At 34.6% G+C, this 20,610-nt stretch overlaps 1 protein-coding gene across 1 annotated transcript in view; it reads left to right on the forward strand.

Moving 5' to 3' along the window:
• The window catches only part of Esf1 (ESF1 nucleolar pre-rRNA processing protein), a 74,265-nt gene that overhangs the window by 45,012 nt on the left and 8,643 nt on the right, over window positions 1-20,610 (forward strand). The window contains exons 10-11 of the mRNA XM_026397662.2: window positions 8,202-8,323; window positions 9,599-9,686. Of these exons, the coding sequence (XP_026253447.2) occupies window positions 8,202-8,323; window positions 9,599-9,686 (210 nt within the window). The remainder of the gene's footprint in view (window positions 1-8,201; window positions 8,324-9,598; window positions 9,687-20,610) is intronic.

Raw genomic sequence — 20,610 nt, forward strand, 5'->3', positions numbered from 1 at the left:
TGGCTTTGAACTCAAGATCCTCCTGCATCAGCCTCCTGAGCTGCTGGTATTACAGGTGTGAGCCACCATCCCTGGCTAGTCTCTTTGATTCTTAATATTGAGAATAATTTTATGTACGTAGATACTCCATGGTTGGGGCATAATTATTTACAATTGTTATAGGTTGTTGATGTATAATTTCCTTAAGCATTATGAAGTGACCTTCTTTGTCTCTTCTAATTAATCTTGGCTTGAAGTCACTTACCTGATATGAGAATAGCTATCCCTGCTTGTTCCTGTGACCCATGTGAATGGTATGTTTTTTTCCCATCCTTTCTCCAGTCTGTGGATGTCTTTGCCTATGACGTGAGTCTCTTGCAGACAGCATATTGTTGTGTCTTGTGTTTTAATCCAATCTGCCAGACTATATTTTGTGATTGAGAAATTTAGACTGTTATATTCAGTGTTGTTATTGAGATTATTTTAATTCCTACCACTCTAATTTACTTCTTAATTTTAAATTGAACTTGATTCTCCTTTAATTGACTATTCTAGTGTAATTCCTCCCTATGCTAGTTTTCATTTTTATTTTTCATTTCTTCATGAAATATTTTATTGAGTTTGTTTTGTAGTGCAGTCTTTCTAGTTATTAATTCTTTTAGCTTTTGTTTATCATGGAAGTTTTATTTCATTATCAATTTGAAGCTTAATTTTGTTGGGTATAGTGTTCTTGGGTGGCATCCATCTTCTTTCAGAGTTTGGTATGTATTATTCCAAGACCTGCTAGCTTTTAGGGTCTGTGTTGAGAAATCAGTTGAAATCTGGATTGGCTTACAAGTTGTTTTTCTCTTGCAGCTTCAGAAGTTGTGTCTTTATTCTATAGGTTAGGTATTTTCATTATAATGTGTCTTAGAGTGGATCTATTATAATTTTGTGTGTTTGAAGTCGTATTTGCCTCTTGTATTTGAATTTCCATCTCATTCTTAAGATTTGGAAATTTTTCTGATATTATTTTATTGAAAAGATTGTGCATTCCTTTAGGTTATATTTCAGAGCCTTCCTCTATCCCAATGAATCTTAAATTTGTCCCTTTAATATTATCCCAGATTTCTTGAATATTGTGTTCATGGTCTCTTTCTAAGTCTTTGTGGTTGACTTTATTTTCAAGATTATATGCTTTGTTTTCAAGGCCTGAAAATCTATCTTCAAAGTCATCTAATCTATTGGTGATGCTTTCCACTGAATTTCTAATTTGGTTTCTTGAGTCTTTCATTTCCAGGATTTCTGTTTCGTTATTTTTCAGAAATGCTATCTCCTTATTAAAGTGATTTTTCACTTCCTGCATTTTCTGATTTTACTCTTTTCTTCATCTTTTAGCTCATACAACAGTTAAACTATGGAACTTTCTAAATTCCTTCTCTTCACTATGGTGTCTATGAAGTCCATTGTTGAAGCATTATGGGCTGCTTTGGATGGTTCATTTCCTTGCTTTTTCATATCGTTTGTATGTCCACCCATCTATTAGTATAGTTCTCACTTCTTTTAAGTGAAAAACTACTTTGTGAACTTACCTTTCTTAAGAGTTGGGTAAATATCCAAATAATGATATTTTAATTCAATGTGTGGCCTCTGCTGATCCCAGAACTACTTTAAGAGATGCCATTGGTCCTTATTTATTTTAATGACTTCTGAGCCAATCCTTTTTCTATTCAGCCTTAAAAGAAACAAAAACTTATAGCATTTGTTCTCTATGACTCCTCAAATTCAGGTATAAAGCTATAATAAGGTTCTAAAACAGGTCAAAAAGATCAGCTGTAAATTTTAATACTTATAACCTTAAGTGAGGGCAAAAGAAGGGAAAAATAATTGTGAGTGAGAGAGAGAGAAAAGGTATACAAGAATAATTTACACTAAGCTAGAAAAGAGAAATAGATGAATGGTGAGTGTTTGAGGTAGTAGTAGATATCATTAGATACATTCAAATGGGTTGAAGGTTCAATGCTGTTAATTGGGTTAACAATTATCTTTCAAGTTAAAGAATTATTTATGTGATCAAAGTTGGCATTAGAGTTGTTTATAGTAAACCATGTCTTGGTCATGGTTTAGTATAAAAGAAGAAAAGTCTTGTTGAATCTTGGTTTGGATTTCATTGGAGTTGGACATGTGGCTTGGCTGTTTTTATCGTACATAGTAATTCAGTAATTTCTATTGTATACAGTAATGCATGCTCTGAGGTGCCCATGTGATGACTGTGGGTTTCCATATACCTTCTCCCCTCTAGTGGATCTTTTTCATGGTAGTGAAGATCCTGGTGCCTATCTGAGTACAGGAACTCTGTCTGGTTGTAGGTTTTCCACTTCTGTGGTGCAGAAGTAGTCCCCTGACTGACACTGCTCTCTGAGGTATTGTAGTGCAGGATCTCCTGGACTCTAGTTTCCACTGTCTCAGATTGTGAATGGCAGGCATTGATTCCCTCTGTTTACTAAGTCTGATACAAGTTCCTGCAAGCATCTAAACAATGCACTGTTACTTGGCCAGTTGTGATCCTGGGTTAGGCTGTAAGACAGTTAAGGTTAGGATCAGCTTGTTCCTACTTCATAGATTCTGGGAATTCTTCTGCCAGGTCTCTGTGTCCCTGCACATTTGGGCAGCTTTCTTCTGGTATGGCACATGATTCTGGGGACCAGACCCTAGACTTCCCTTTGTGGCTCCCCTCCCCGCTCCAGTATCGGTGATCAGAGCATGGTGAATCCACTTTGTTCCTTGTTCTAGGACAAAGCTGCTTTGTTGCTGTCTCTGTCTGAGTCTGGCGATCAGATGCTGTGCAGACCTTTCTTCCCTCACTTATGTAAGGTTGAGCAGGGTTAGGCACACCTGTGCCAGGTCACCACCAATCTCTTCCCCCTGTTCTCAATGAGGGATTGGGAGAAGGGGTTTCAGCAATTTTGGGGTACTAGTAGTCCTTTTAGAAGTTCTTTCTGGCCAGATTCTTAAGAGGTCCCACTGCAGGGGAATGCCCTCTGGTTTAATTTATAGCTATCTGAACAGGGGAAGACACCTTGCTGATTTAAGGGAATGACTGGTCGGCTCAGGGTTCCACATGATGGCTATAGACCCTGGGTCAGCTTTCTTTTCATGATTTGGTTTCAAGCTGTTTGCGCTATTTTAAGAACCCTTCTGTTACTGTTGTACTTTAAATTTTGTCAGTCTTCTCAACTGTTTTTTAAGTGGGTGAGCTTAAGAAAATGCCCACTACCCTCTCTCTGTTGCCCATCCTGGCTTCTCATCTACAGGTCTGGGTTTAGGGGTAGGCCAATCTTTTTTTTTTTTTTTTTTTTGGTACCAGGGATTGAACTCAGAGGTACTTGGCCACTGAGCCACATCCCAGCCCTATTTTGTATTTTATTTAGAGACAGGGTCTCACTGAGTTGCTTAGCACCTCTCTTTTGCTGATGCTGGTTTTGAACTGGAGATCTTCCTGCTTCAGCCTCTGGAGCTGCTGGATTACAGGCATGCACCACTGCGCCCAACTAGGGCACTCTTGAGTTTGTTTTCTTCTCTGGTAACTTGTCTTCCAGTCACTCTAGTTCTCAGACTATGTAATATCAAGTCTTAGAGCATTTGTTTTGTCACCTGCCTCTCAATTCTGCTTTTCTTCACTGCTTTCTTTATATTTTATGAGAAGATGTAGACATGCTGTCTACCTTGCTTTCACTATTTTTTCTTTCCTCAGCTTTGTGTTTATAAACAAAGCCAGTTGCAGTACCTATATTTTAAGTTATTCATGCCTTGTCCTTTGAAGACTTTTGAAACATTTGTATAAGTAAGGTCAGTAAAAGGGTATATTCTTGTTTTAGTGGAATTTGTAAGAATACTTACAAGTATTTTTTTATATGTATGCAAAATGCCAAACAAATTCAAAATGGATTATGCTGAAATTATTATTTTCATAATTGAGTCAGCTACTTTCATGGTTGGCTTTGAAAGGGGGTTTTACAGTTTATTTGTAAGATTATTGCTGTTATTTTTAACTAATTTGGCAGTCCTTGGATATACACTTTAATTTTTTTATTTTTTTATTTTTTTTTTTTAATATTTATTTTTTAGTTCTCGGCGGACACAACATCTTTGTTGGTATGTGGTGCTGAGGATCGAACCCAGGCCGCACGCATGCCAGGCAAGCGCGCTACCGCTTGAGCCACATCCCCAGCCCCACTTTAAATTTTTTAGAACAAATGTGTGCAAAGATAAAAACAGTTATAAAAAAATGAAGTTGTTTTTCGGTCACAAAATGGCTTCCCTCAAATGCAACTAAAACTCTGAAGAATGTTCTTGTGCATTTGCCAGCAGGCTTCTGGGGTAGGCATATTTTTAAGACTTTGAACATAAACAACTGTGATCTGTGGCAAAAGATTTAAATGACCTACTGATGACAATGAGAACAAAGCATTTTTAAGTTATCATGGTGTGTTAATTCATTGCAATGTGTTTGTTGTTCTCCTATATTTTGGTATGTTAAGTGAGAGCCAGGCAAAAAAATTAAGATTGTATTTAACTTAAGATACTATTTATTTATTGTTATTAAAAGAAAACTTAAGTACCAGAAAATATTATTTCTTAAGAATAAATATTTCATGAATTCTAGACCTAGCAGTTAAAAAGAGAAAAAGAATGACATAAACCACTTAAAGATAAAGACCATTTATTTTGACCCTCTAGTTTTGAGATTCATTTTTTTGTTGGAGTAAATATTTTCCAAACAAACCACTTCAAGATAAAGACCATTTGTATTGACCCTAAAGTTTTTTGAGATTCATTTTTAACCAGGGTGAATATTTGTTGAACATGAAAGATCAAACACTTGGCTTGAAATAAGAATCCTTCCTTCCTGACAGATCTTAATTGACCTGTTTGTTAGTTAAGTATTTATTATGCTTAAATATTGTGTAGAATTGTCTCTAATCATTGTCTAGAATAGTGGTTCTCAACCATGGGTGATTTTTGTCCCTCTGTGTGTCTGGAGACATTTTTAATTGTCATAGATAGGGCTACTCGAATCACCAGATATACTGCTTAATATCTTAGAGTGGACAGGATAGCCCTTCACATCAAAATTATCTGGTCTAAAATGTCAGTAGGGCTAAAATTGACAAACTCTGATGCAGAACTTACAAAAGTCATTGCTAGTTAGTATAGAAATTGAAGGACTTTTTCATTTTTCTCTAGACCCTTTTTTAGCCCCTGTAAATATTTTTTGCAGAGGCCCTTGGATCATTAAACCAAGATGATCACTGAATAACCACAAACAAGTTGAACTTAGTATGCAAGTTTTTTCAGCATAGTCTTCTAGGGACATGATCTGTTGCTTTCATCAAATTCTGAAGGTATCCATAGCTTCATTGATGTAATTACCTAAAATAGATAATACAGAACTACCATTGTGCTAAACTAGTTTAAGTTTTGTTTATCAAAATTAATTAAGAAATGCTTCCTCTTTTTTAAAAAAAATATTTTTTAGTTTTAAATGGACACAATGTCTTTTTATGTATTTATTTTTATGTGGTGCCGAGGATTGAACTCAGTGCTTCACACCTGTGAGACAAGCACTTTACCATTGAGTTTAGTCCCAGCCCAAGAAATGTTTTCTTGTTGAAAAAAAGTCTGGTCAAAATATGGTCTACTGTCATGTATATCTAAAAAGAACAATTTTTTTTAAAGAGAAAAATCTCTTTCTTAATATTTTGAAGTAATAAAATCCAAATGTATGAGGAAATAATAAAATATAATAGATTATTATTTAAACATCATATATTAACACAGTACTATGCATTTAAATTTGAGATCAGGTTGATTATATGCTGGTTCACATGTGATTTATGTAAATTATTTTATCTTGTTATTTGAAATCATTTTATCAAAAATCATCTTGTTTTATCAAAAAAATTTGCTGCTTTCTCCAAAATGAGGCTCTCAATTTACATTTCCTATGTGCTGTTTATTGCATCATCCATAGATGTGAACATTGGTTTTGTATCTTTCACATTTCTCCTGAAAACTATTTAGTAACATGAGCTTTTTTTCTCATAAGAGATATTTTTGAATGAAAGTTATGTTTCTGATTTGGCATCCAATAAATCAGAGATTCTACCAACAGTGTGTCATACAAACAAATCTTCATAACCTTGAGTATGCATATAACTTAATACTTTTCTAAGTCATAGAAATTTAGAGATTAAGTCTTGGCTTAAAAGCCAAGGAAGGGACCTTAGAGAGCATCCATTCCAGCTGTTTCAGACTTCTTTTTATTTTATTTGTTTTTAGGTTTATGTGGTGCCAGGAATCGAGCCCAGTGCCTCATGCATGCTAGGCAAGTGCTCTACCACTGAGCCACAACCCCGGCCCCCTTACGAGATATTTTGAGGGAGAAAAAAAGTGCATTGGGAGGGAGGGATTGCATACTTCTGATATATACCATCCTCATTTTACATACAGGGAACCTGAGGCCCAAACTAGAGTGGGGTGAGAAGGGTTGGGGCAGCCTCAGGACTGACCAATCCTGGAAGACCTCAATATTGCCAGAATAAAATAAATATAACTCCTCTGCTGTCCCCTTTGATAATAGATTTTTTTTGGGGGGAGGGGTAGAATTTTTGGAGGATATGGGTGGCGTAGGGTGGGACTTCAAATATTTAAATGACAGGATCCATTTTTTAAAATAAATAAAATAATTTGAAATGTTCCTTTCAAGAGAGATATGGTCAATCCACATCATCTTCTAGATACATTCTAAATCCTGTGAAATCCAAAGAATATTATATAATTCTCTTTTTTTGCTGATATGTATAAAGAGCCTAAAAACATTTAATAACTTACCTACCAATACACAGCTAGGAAACTGCATAGCTGGAAATTCATCTCCTGATTATCCTCCATATGATTGGTCTACAAAATAAAGAAATGTATGAAACATCTAGAAACATGAACCAAGAACAGCAGAATATAGGAACGAGATTGTTATAAAATACAAGAACAAATTATAGCATTGAAAGAACTAAATCATACAAAATAGAATATGGAATTGATGGTCCTTTTTATCTTAACCATGTGGCTTTCCAGAGTACTTGAAGGGAAATTGTCAAAATTCTTTGCTTCCGGGGTATAGTGGGGATTGGTTTTCTAATCAATTTTAGTTAGTCACATGTAGTTTCCAGGAATACAGGCTCACATTTGAGTAACAGAAGCAAGAAAAGATAATTTTGTTCAATTAATTAATAGTCATTTCCTGAGATTTTGCTTCAAATTTTTTATTTATTGCCAAACTATTATAACAGATTCAGTACATATATATAATATATATATATATATATATATATATATATATATATATATTTCTTCACTTATAGATCTAAACTATAGCTAGATCAAAATACTAAATACCATGGCACATAGCCATGTATTGGTTTCTTCAGAAATAATTTTCAATATCAAAACTGAAGTCACTGATGGAAAAATATTTTTAACTTTAAGAAATTTGATAGACTCTTCTATATACAGAGAACTTGCCGAGTTGGAAAGGATCTGTTGCAGTCATCAAGTTCTGTACAGAGCACCAAGTATAGAACACACTGGATACACAATAAATGTATTTTGAATTTGTGGATGAAATGAGTCCAGACTTAGTCCAATAAAGGGAAAAAGGAAAAGTACAAGATAACCTGAAAGTTTGCACTACATGGAATCAAACAGAATGACTGCTTAAAGTCTGGAGTGACTACTTCATTGACCACTTAAAGATCTACTTGAAAAAATCTTCCCATACACTGAGAGCTTAATCACTTGGAGAGTTATTACATTTAGAAGACATTTTAATGCCTAACTAATTTTAAAGGAAGTTTTAGAAAAGAAAAGAGGTACCATATTAATGGGGGTAGGGCTGCTCAAAACAACTTAGCGAAATAAAGGTTGAACCTAAAAAGGGGGGGGTTTCCTTAGTGGTTTGACTTTTTGTTGAGTTTGTTGATTTCTTTTGATTCTATCATTAGATTTATTAAGGTTATTAGGAAAGTTTGTTGGCTCCCTGTCATTTTGTGATCTTCAGGTTCTATATATGTTCATTGTTGCATATTATCTTGTTACTCTGTTAAATATGCATAACTTATATTTGCTTTGTTTTTATATTCTTTTAAATAATTTTAAACTAACTTATTTGGAATTTTCCTTAGGCCTTAAAGAAAGTGCAGAAGAAATGGTCAAAAACAAATTGGAAGGAAAGGATAAACTGACCCCTTGGGAACAATTTTTAGAGAAGAAGAAAGAGAAGAAAAGACTGAAAAAGAAACAGAAGGTATCAGTGATAATCATGATCAAATATTTATTGAATACCAACTCTGTACCAGAAGGCACCAGTTCTTGGTATCCATTATCTCAAACTAGCTTCCCACTGGAGTAGACCATGTTGTCACTCCAATTTTAAGAAAGAAGAGGCACAATTGCACCAGGTTAAGATTGCACCAGGCCTCATAATGTTGTACAGTACAGAGCCACTGCAAATACTGCACTCTAACTAAACAATGTATTTGATTTAGGTAGCATATGAATGTGAACATCAAATACATTGTTTAGTTAATATCTAGATATAAAACAGAAAGATTCCATTCTGTGGGTCTGTTTTGTTTGTTTGTTTGGTTTGGTCTGAATCAGACCAACTAGCAATTGAACCCAGGGTGCTTTACCATTAAGCTATATCTCCAGCACATTGTTTAAAATTTAGTTTGTATTGTTTGAAAAAAAATTTTTTTCTCTTCCACCTTTTTGTATTGGTGCATTGTAGTTATATATCACGATTGTATTTGTTGTCACATATTTATTGTTACATATTCACACAAGTACTCAACATAACAATATATCTCTCCTTTCCCTTTTCTCACCCCATTCCCTTTTCTCCTCCTACCGCCTGGTCAGTGTTTGTAGAAATGGATAGTAAAATGAAGCTATGGGGTAAAAGCCCTGCCCGCATTGATATGGTACCTCTCCTCTTTTCTAAAACTTCCTTTAAAATTAGTTAGGCATTAAAATTTCTTTTAAATGGATTAACTCTCCAAGTGATTAAGCTCTTAGTTTATGGGAAGATTTTCAAGTAGATCTTTCAGTGGTCAATGAAGTAGTCACTCAAGACTTTAAGCAGTCATTCTGTTTGATTCCATGTAGTGCAAACTTTCAGGTTATCTTGTACTTTTCCTTTTTCCCTTTATTGGACTAAGTCTGGAATCATTTCAAAGTTAAAAATATTTTTCCATCAGTGACTTCAGTTTTGATATTGAAAAATTATTTCTGAAGAAACCAATACATGGCTATGTGCCATGGTATTCAGCATTTTGATCTAGCTATAGTTTAGATCTATAAGTAAAGAAATATATGAGTATATATATTGCTAGATATGTGTTACAATCCTCCTACTTAAGCTTCTGGAGTAGCTGAAATTCAAGCATGTGCCACCACACCCAGCTAAAAGCTTAATTTTAGATTAAACTACTTGATACAAAAGAAATATATATAATTTTTCTCCGTATACATAGTTCTTATAAAAAGGTAATTGTGTATTTTTACATTCAATTTTAAGACTCTTGCTGAAGAAACCAGTGATGATGAACTTCCCCCTGATGTTGATTTGAATGACCCGTACTTTGCTGAAGAAGTTAAAAGATTAGGTAAGCCCAGTCTAAATTTGTAGTATTCATTTGGAATCTAAAGGAAAGGATGACATGGGTGGAAACAATGTAAACTGATGATTCTTTTTAAATTGCTAGAATTTGGATGGCTCTCTCTAGCTTATAAGCAATACCATCCTATGAGGTCCAACCATTGATCATATTGGGAAGGGTCAACATAAAGAATGATTACATCATAGGAGATTTTTGATAATGTGGTTAACTTAAATATTTTAATGGGGATTTCTTTCTAGGAATTATCCTGATAGCCAGTCAAATGCACTCTATAAAAGAATGAAAGGGAAATAGAGGAATAGTCATCTTCTTGTGCTTTGGCTACATTTTTATAATACATCCATTCTAGGTCTCTCACTGCAAAGACTATGAAAAATTAAAAGTATGAAATGAATCTGTGTTGATCTATATATACTTTTTAAAATTTATATATGCAATTATGGTATAACAACTTTTTCTGTTCAGTAAACATCTGTTTCATTTTATATCTTTTATATTTATCATGCTTGATTATAGGTAAAAGCCAGCTTTTTTCTTACTTCCCTTTTTGTTTCAACCCCTAAACTACCTGGTATCTCATTTCCAATATCCAAAGAGCCTTGTTTCCATTGCAAATGCACCACTCATTCTTTTCATTCTTACCTGTTAGTATATGTCAATGTGTTTGGTAAAGTTTAGGCCATACTTGAACAAGTCAGTATAGAGACACTGAAAATAAATATTTTCCATTTACTATCATGCATTTTGCCTTCCCCTAATTTTTATACCACACACATGAACCCCAAAAGGCACACTTTTGCAACAATTCCAAGCTGGCATTGTAAAGAGAAGGATTTTATGAAGTTTCCCCTGTTTCTTGTCCTTTTGACCAGTGGGCCAGAATAATTCTCAACAAGAAAGTCAAAATTGCCTAAAATTATTTCCTGGTTGTTATAGCCTTTTAGCACTGACATTTTATTGAAGAAAAAGAGATTGAGATGAATAAAGTCTGTTATAGGATGTGAGATGCTTGGGAATTGGAAAGGAAAGTGGAAACTTAGCATATTATGCTTTTTAACATACCTTTGCCGTCATTTCTAGATGATGAGGGATTTTATCCTTATCCTGTGGCTAAAACAAAGTTTATAATGGAGAAATGTAAAGCATTTAGTTTCCTTTTTCTCTGTCCAAAGTGCTTCATTTGGCATGTGAAATCTGGTCAAATTGCAGAAGTCTTAATAGGATTCAAAGAGTAAGTTAAATAGTTTGATTTCTTGGGGTAGCCAGTTTTCTGGAATCAGCACACACACACACACACACACACACACACATATAGTGTTTTTCTGTGTTTATTCATTGTATCAGGAAATATTTTGGTTGCCTACCAGATGCTGGGCATTCTGCTAGGTTAGAGAGAAATACCAATAAAAATAATTGCAAGATTGTAATCTCTCAAGGAGTCTATTTTTAGCACATGTTTGGTTTTTACATAGAAGAGTTCTCATACTATGAAAATTCAGTAAATGTTTTAAAAGAAATAGAGTAATATAGAGAATATACATAAGAGGAAAAGGGGAAAGAGGAGTTTACAGAGGATAGGCAAAATGGCCTCTCTAAGGTGATGATATTTGAGCTGAGTATTGTAGAATGAGGAGTAAGGCATAACTGGGGAAAGAGCATTGCAAAGGAGGGGAAAGTGGAAGTGAGAAAGAAAACAGGTTAAAAAAAGGCATTGGTAAAAACTTGGAGACCTCTTTTGCAGAGAGATCTAAACAAAAGATGATGATGGTTTAGACTGGATGCCACTAATAGAACTGGAAGGAAAAGAGAGTTCAGGCTTTAGATTTATTTTGAAAATAGACTTGCTAATGTATTTGAATAAGGAAGAAACTTAGCCTAACTCTGGGGTTTTAGATTTGAGTTTCTGGGAGAAGACCAGAGACTTACTGAGTTAGGAATGTAGGAAAAGTAGGTTTGGGTGGGAAGTAAAGTAAATAGATCTATTTTGGGCAAAATCACTTTGAGATGTCAAGTAGATATCCAAAGGTGTAAGGTTAACATTTAGCCATGAGTATGAGAAATCAGAGCTATCAGAGTACAAATATATACTTGTGAATCAGTAGCATGCAAATGGTACTTGAAACATTGGTACTGGAAATAGAAAGCGTTGATAAGAGGATTCACCTACGGTCAGGTGAAACCTTCAAAAACTACTATTTCTCAGTCATTCTGGAGGAAGTATTACCTGGAAAGTAGGGAAAAGCTTAAGAACTTGAGAAGGAACATCTGTGAATTAGGAAAAAATTATCACAGGCCTCTTGTAACCAAAAGTGGAGAAAAAGTGCATAAAAGGAGAGATATGATAATGTCATGTGCCAGTATTCATACAGAGAAGTGTCCTATAGAAACCAGTGAGATATAGAGAACATTGGGTCATCTTAAAGGTAGTTTCAGTAGGTTAATAGTAAAGTACAAGTGATTGTTGAGGAAGTAGAGATTGAGAGTGAAGAACGTTTTCCAGGAGTTATATTATATAAGTAGTAGCTGAATATGGGTAAATAAAAATTGAGTTTTGGTTTGGTTGGGTTTGGTGTTTATTGTTTGTTTTTTAGATACAAACTTAGAAGACTTGCTTTAATCCTTTTCGGGTTGCTCTAGTAGAGAATATACAGAAACTAGAGGAGATAAATGTACAGGTGAAGTCCTTGAGAAGGCAAGGATAGAATCGGGAGCATATTTGGAAGGATTTGACTTTGAAGGAGTCAGGATGCCTTCTTTCTGTCAGGAGAGAAGACAAGTAAATACTAATGCAGATACATATATATGGGGTTAGGAAGATGAGGGATTTTCATGGTTGGTTAGGATTTATCCTATTTGTTCATTCATTTACAAAGGTACAGATAATCTGAGTGGGCGTGTAAGGTAGGGGCCCAAGAAACAGATCATTCTGGGAAGAGTTATTGCCTAAGACTGTTGATTAAATGAACTATCATTAAATGAATAACACTTAAAGGAAATGTTTTGGTCAGGGGCTAAGAATGAAGAAAGATGGGTCATATAAATCTGAAGGTCAGTCCAAATGCAAAACCATAGAATGTGCAACAAGGGCAGCAATATTGAAAGCCGGCCGAAGAAGAGAACCAGCTAAGCCACACAGATTGGTTTACCAAAAGAATGTGTCCCTTTTGTTTTATTGATTCTGGGAATTGAACTCAGGGTGTCACTCATACTAGGTGCATACTTTACCACTGAGCTACACCCTAGCCCTTTCTTCTTTCTTTCTTCTTTTTTTTCTTTTTAATTAACTCTTAGTTTTTTGACAGCTAAGTTATTCAGGCTGGCCTCAAACTTGATGTCCTTCTTCCCCAGTCTCCTGAGTAGCCAGGATTACCAGTGTGTGCCACAGCATCCAGCAGAAGATGTACCTTTTGAATAATGCCAAATTATAAAAAAGCTATATACACTCATTCATTTGTGTATCCATCCAGTAAACCAATAATTATTGAGTATTGAAATCATCCAGTCTTTTCCCATTACTTTCAGCATTTGTTAGAAGTTATTTACAGACAAAGTCATGCATCACATAATGATGTTTTAGACAACAACAGACCACATATAGGGTGGTGGTCTCATAAGATTATATAACGTAATTACATAGTAATCATCTTGGTTTGGATAAGTACATTCTGTGATATTCACATAACAGTGTCACTAACAATGTAACCATGAGCCTTGTCATTAAGCAGTTTATGTCTGTATAGGAAAATAATGTCATCTTTTCTCATACTATATATTTTAATTTGACTACTGAAGGTAAAAGTGGACTTTAAAGAAATTGTATTAGATATATATCATGTATATGCACAAAGAGATGGATTTAATGAGAAATTTTTACTCAGTTCTAATCTTTTTCTGCCCAGGATAAACTAAATTTGTACTTCACAGTATCTGGAAGATATAAGAAGAATAAATGTTGTTAACATTTTGTACTCATGATCCAAGAAAGTAATAGAGGATAGATGGAAACTTCCCTTTAGCTTTAGGGAAGTGGATTCCTATAAGGAAGTAAAAAAGAACTTGTATTTTTCATTTGGTGTCCTCTAATGTCCTTCTTAAGAGGACCTTTATAGTAGGTTATACAAGAGTTGGATTTTGATTCAAAATTTACCAGATTGTGATTTTTTAAAAAATATATAGATACAAAATAACTCAGGTGACTTAAATAAGTATATTAATTTATCACAGTATTGCCTTCATTATTAATTGTTAAGACATGAGATTTTGGAGGATATAGAGCTACTTTCCAATAATATTTGAGATGAAATGAATTTGGCTCACTTGTGTTTGGGAGGGTGTATAGTTCAAGTTCACGGTTGAAACAGCACAAAGACATTATAACAAATTTGCTCTAGGTAATCCCATAGAGCAAAACTTAATACACCTTTCAGATATGAAAATATTGAGTTCATTGACTGATGCCAAATCTCATGTTTGGATTGGGTTAGGAGCCAGCATACTATAGATCTTCTATAATTGTTTCTTTATTTTTTTTCCCCCTAAACTTCAAACTTGATATCAAGTCAGAGTTTTGGAAATATAATGTACTTCTATGATAATTAAGTTTTTTTTTTCCTTTTTGAAATGAAACACGGAGGGAAATTACTTCTTGTTTTGCTAATTACTTAAATTATTCCTCCCCCCTTTTTTTCTGGTGCCAGGAATTAAACTCACACGTACAAGGCAAATGCTCTGTCACTAAGCTATACCCAACCCTTAATTTCATAAACTATTTAATAACATTTGGTTTTTGAAAAAGTAGAACTGAAATAAAACACATCAGTATTAAAATATGTCCTTTGTCTTGACATTTTTAGATATTTGATGTCATAAGAATATAATGTTGTACATGCATTTAATTCATTTCATCAGTATGCTGAGTGCTTACAATGTATTGCTTGTATGTTGTTCTGCAGTTTACAAATAGTTTTATTTTATATTCTGTCATCTGATTCATATTTCAGTCCTGCTTTATAGATGAATAAACAGAAGCTCAAAAAAACAGTTGAATTGCCCAAGGGCCAGGTGGTAGCTGGTATTATCTGAATCTGAGCATGCTTCTGCAAATATATTGTAAAGACCAGAGCCAGGGCTAGTGCCAGGACCAAATGAAGAAGAGAAATTGCTTGATTTTTTCAAGCAAAGCCAGAATGTATCACCCTAGAAGATAAACAGACTGCTAAGGGGAAGTATTCTTTTTTTTTTTTTTTGACACAGTACCTTTATTTTATTTATTTTATGTGGTGCTGAGGATCGAACCCAGGGCCTCCCATGTGCTAGGCAAGTGCTTTACTGCTGAGACCCAACCCCAGCCCCAAGGGGAAGTATTCTTGAATGTAGGAATCTGATACAAAAAGTGAATCACTAGGGGGTTTACCGATCACCATCTGGTCAGTACTGATAGTATGTCTGCCTTATAGTAAACTCTTTTTTTCTCACATGAACTGTTCAACTAAAAGTTCTAGAAGTTTTTTACGGAAAAATTTTCTGATGCTGTAAGTAACTGAAGATAGAATTTCCTTTATAGATTTTTTTCACAGATTGATGTTTGCAACATATCTCTTTCTATAAATGTATTCTGACTGTTTATTTATTTATTTATTTATTGCATAAAGGGATAGTAACATTCGTTTAATTATAAAACTCAACATCTGATTTGGAGTCTCTGTTGGTCTTTGACTTATTAGAATTGATTCATATGCACTTTTTGCAGTAGTCCTAGGAGTTATGACTTCTTAGTTTCCCAAAGATTCCCTGATAAAGGTAATATTTTAGATCAGGAGCTTTCATTTCCTTGGTACTTTGTATTTAATTTAAGTCTGAGAACTTTCCAGAGAGACAAAAGAGTTAAAAAAATTAAGATGTGCCTTTTTTAAAAATATATTTTTTAGTTGTAGTTAGACATAATACCTTTATTTTACTTATTTTTATGTGGTGCTGAGAATCAAGCCTCGCATGCTCCACTGCTGAACCACAACCCCAGCCCAAGATGTGCCATCTTAATATGACCTTGTTAGAAGTGCAGAAAGGATCTCTATACATTATTTCAACTAAACAGTTCAGTCTAGCACACGGTAAATTTTTGTGAGCCAAAAAAATTTTCATCACACTAAAATTGGATATCATTTTTAGCCTTGACAATCTTGGAAATTCTTTTTTTTTGGTCCCTTTCCTTGCTGCGATCTTCCTTTCATGTTATTTTTATAACTTTTCACCATGTTGTTATAAAATCCCAAACACTTCATTGTGGGCTCTTTGAAATTATGTTCTGCAGCTGTATGTGAAGATCTTTATCTCCTTTATGTATTAATCATATGCAGCCTGATTTTTCACCCTGCCACACAGTGATCTTCTGCATATGGCGCATGTCCATTCATTTTAGAAGGCACTCTTGAGAACACAGGAGCAGAGGAGATGGAGTTCAGGCCCTAAGAAAGTAGAAACTTGATACTTACATATTAAAATGCATACACAAAGAGAAAAGGTTAAAATCATTCCTTGAAAAACATTTCAGATAGGACTAATTAAGATTTAGGGAGAAAGGATACATACAATAAATATTTCTTCTTAGAAGAAGTACAAAACAAATCCCTTAGTGGCATTAAGATGAGCCTGGCAGCACTTTTATGCTGGAATCTTCTCTCATCTGGGCTGTCCCACAGACAGGTCTGCATGAGTACAGCACACACTTAATAAACATGAAGCAGTTTCTAAAGTCTTGACATTAGGCTTTCCTTATTACTATCCTCCCTTAGCTATTCAGCCACCATTATGTGTTCTGTGACTTTAATATCATTATTTCACAACAAAAATGCATTTTAAATTGAAAAGGCTATTACAGGGAGAATGACATTTGATAGCCAAGTGATATTGTAGTGATTATCAGTAGAGAGCCTGAGCCATAATGATTGGGTTTGAGTCAGATTCCTTCACTTGCTGGGCATAATGGCCTATCCCTATAATCCCAGTGACTCAAGGCTAAGGCAGGAAGATGGCAAGGTTGAGGCTAGCCTCAGCAATTTAGTAAGACCCTCAGCAAGATCCTAGACCAAAAATTAAAAAAAAAAAAAAATTCTTTCACTCACTAAACCTGAAACAAATCACTTAACCTCTCTATGCCTCAGTTTCCTTATCCTCAAAATAAGGATTATAATAAATAATAAAATCTCATAGAATTATTGTGAAAATTAACATATATATGTATATATATGTGTGTGTGTATATATATATATATATATATATATATATATACAGAGAGAGAGAGAGAGAGAGAGTGAGTGTGTGTGTAAATAGAACAGTACTACTGCCTGGCACATAGTAAACACAATATAAGTGTTGTTACCACTTACAGAGATTGTTGGTTTCTCTACAATGGAAGGCAGAGCACAGTTTATTCAAAGAAGACCATGTTCAGCAGTTTAGGTAGGACCATACCATTCAAGAGTAACAGAACATGGCTTTGTAGATAATGAACCTTCCCTTCCAACTCTTCAGACTGGAAGAGATTGATCTTTCATACTCTAGCACCCTGACTCCAACTCCCTTTGAGCCCTACCACTAACAGACCTACAAGTGAAAAGAAAAAAAAATCACAATATCAGCATGATCACCAAGGAATCCAAGACATTTATGTATAGTAAGAATATAATGAAAATAATAGCAAGCACCTATATAGCACCAGGTGCCAGACATTAACTACATTTTTCCAATTCACTGCCATTAAATCCTTACTAAACCCTTAAAAGGTAACTGCCATTATTAAAATCTCATTTTATAGAAAAGGGACAGGCACAAAACTGCCATAGCTAGAATGTGGCAGTTTCAGAATTGAAATGAAGCCAACTTCTCCAAAGCCAGGTGTCCTTAATTGCTGCACTTTTTTTATTCAGAATGAGAGCATCTTGTGGGCTAAAAGTTTGAGTCAGAAGTGCAAGTCATCATTGATAATTCCTGTAAAAATATTTGCAGTAAATTATTTATATCTGTTTTATCCCTGAATTGCTAATTCTTAATTAATGTAATTTACTTAAATAATTTGGTTTCAATGCTGCAGGATTTCTAAAAGTTCTTGGAAGTATATTCCTTTTTTTCCCCCCTCTTCCCTGCATTGGGGATTGAACCCAGGGCTCCACACATGCTTGACAAATGCTCTACCATTGAATTACTAAATCTACAAATATATTTTTATAGTTTTATTCTGTGGACCAAAGAAATATCAAGTAGGCAGTTGAAATAAATGTTTGGAATTGAGAGGAATTGGAGCTAGAAATAAAAATTTAAAAATTAACAACATAGAGATGTTTTAAGTAACCAGACTGGATGAAAGAATGTTAAGAGTTGCATAAGTAAACTATAGATCTGAGGACTAAGCCCTAAGGTCGTATAATATTTACAGGTCAAGAACATGCGGAAGAACCCGTAAAGGAACCCCAAGAATATGGTGAAGGAGGAGGAAAGAGAGGGAAGTGACCCAGAGGCCAGGTGAAAATAATGTGTCAAGAAATAGTGGTTGGGGTCTGGGATTGTGGCTCAGTGGCTGAGCACTTGCCTTGAACGTATGAGGCACTGGGTTCAATCCTCAGCACCACATAAAAATAAATAAATAAAATAAAGGTACTGTGTCCATCTACAACTGAAAAAATATTAAAAAGAAAAGAAATAGTGGTTGGTTTTTAAGTTGAAAGATCCATGAGGTTTGTGTGCCAATGTGAATAATTTAATAGAGAGGGGAAGAGAAAAGGGGATTAGTTACTAGAATGGGGTCTGAAGTGGCAAGAAGCGATAAGATCCATTTACAGGCAGGGAATTGACTTATAATAACAATACAATTCATTCATGCAAGTAATAATAATCAAAACACAATGATTACTCTGTACCAGGCTCTGTTCTAAGCACTCTACTTATTTTAATAATGTAATGCTCCTAATAGTCTTGTGTGGTTGGTAACAGTTACCATCTTTGTTTTGGATGACTATGTTGAACTACCGAGAAGTTGAACAGTGATACTAGTAGGTTTCTTACGCTGGCATTCTAGCTCTAAAACACATGGTCCTGCACAATAGAGTTTTCCTGTGGCAACCTCTGAAAGTTCACTTTTTATTGCTTCTTGTTTTTTTTTTTTTTTTTTTTTTTTTTTTTTAGCAAAAATAGGAAATAAGGTTATGAGTGAGATCAGGGTAGGTGTGAGTTTTGGATATGAACTTCCTTTCTCTCTGATCTTACCGTCTATCCCCATCACCCTATCTCCACAGAGCCTCACAAACCTTCCTGCTACATCTTTGTCATTCTCTTTTCATGAATACTCTTCAAGTGTTGTCATGTAAGATAAAAAGAGGTAAGCCTCCTCTTTTTATCCAGGTCATTATTTATATGTCACCTTTTTGAAGAGGGCTTCCTTAATCACCCTAACTAAACCAGCTTCCCTATTCAGTCTCCAAACTTTTTCTCCTTTACCCACATCCTCCCTACTAGAAAGTAAACTTGATGAGACAGGTTTGACTGTCTTGTTTACTGCTTATAGCACCTGCACCTAAAGTAGTGCTTGTAACATAATAGGTATCAGTTAATATTTGTGAGATAGAAAAAATAATTTTCTTCTGTTCATTGACAGTTTCCTTTTATCTCTTAACTACCTGTTTTCTGTTTTTAAGTGTTAATATTCTTTTTATTGGTTCTTCTAATATAACAATAGGATTCATAATTACAAAAGCATGGAATATAATTTGTTCTAATTCAGTCCCCAGTACTTCCCTTTTCCTCTCCTCTCCCCATTTCCTTCCCTCCTTTCTGCTATTTACTTACAGTTTTATTTTTTTATCCCCCTCCCTATTTTGGATTAGCTTCCACATATCAGAAAATATTCAATCTTTGACATTCTAATTCTGGCTCATTTTACTTAGTATCATAATCTCCAGTTCCATCCCACTTATCAGCAAATGCCATAAAGCCATTTTTTCTTTTTTCGGCCTTAAAGGATTAATATTCTTAACATGATATCTTTATGTTGGAAAAAAAAAGTGGTGTCATAGTATTAGCAACCATTTTTTTTTATTCTAATTTGTTATGTATTTCATATTACACATATAGAGCACAATTTTTCATATCTCTGGATGTACTCAAAGTAGAGTCACACCATTCGTGTCTTCATATGTATACTTAATAGCTGCCATCTGACTTGAGTGAAATCTTAGGGTCATGATGTCCATCTCATTCCACCATCTTTTCTACCACCATGCCCCCTTCCCTTCATCCCCTTGGCCCTATCTAAAGTTTTTCCATTCCTCCCATGCTTCCCGTCCCCCATCCCCATTATGGATTAGCATCCTCATATTAGAACATTCAGCATTTGGGTTTTTTTGGAATTGACTTATTTCACTTAGCATAATATTCTCTAACTCCATCCATTTACCTGCAAATGCCATGATTTTTTTTCTCTTTTAATGCTGAGTAACATTCCATTGTGTATATATACTGTAGTTTCTTTATCCATTCATCTACTGTAGAGCATCTAGGTTGGTTCTGCAATTTTGCTACTGTGAATTATGCTGCTAGAAACATTGATGTGGCTGTATCCTTGTAGAATGCTGTTTTTAAGTCCTTTGGGTATAAATGGAGGAGTGGAATAGCTGGGTCAAATGGTGGTTCCATTCCCAGTTTTCCAAGGAATCTCCATATTGGCTGCACCAATTTGCAGTCCAACCAGCAATGTATGAGTGTGCCTTTTTCCCCACATCCTCACGAACACTTATTATTGTTTTTATTCTTAATAGTTGCCATCTGACTTGAGTGAAATCTTAAGAGTATCTTTGATTTGCATTTCTCTAATTGCTAGAGATGTTGAACATTTTTTCATATATTTGTTGATTGACTGTAT

Source organism: Urocitellus parryii, chromosome 6, assembly GCF_045843805.1.
Source record: "Urocitellus parryii isolate mUroPar1 chromosome 6, mUroPar1.hap1, whole genome shotgun sequence".
Taxonomy (NCBI): domain Eukaryota; kingdom Metazoa; phylum Chordata; class Mammalia; order Rodentia; family Sciuridae; genus Urocitellus; species Urocitellus parryii.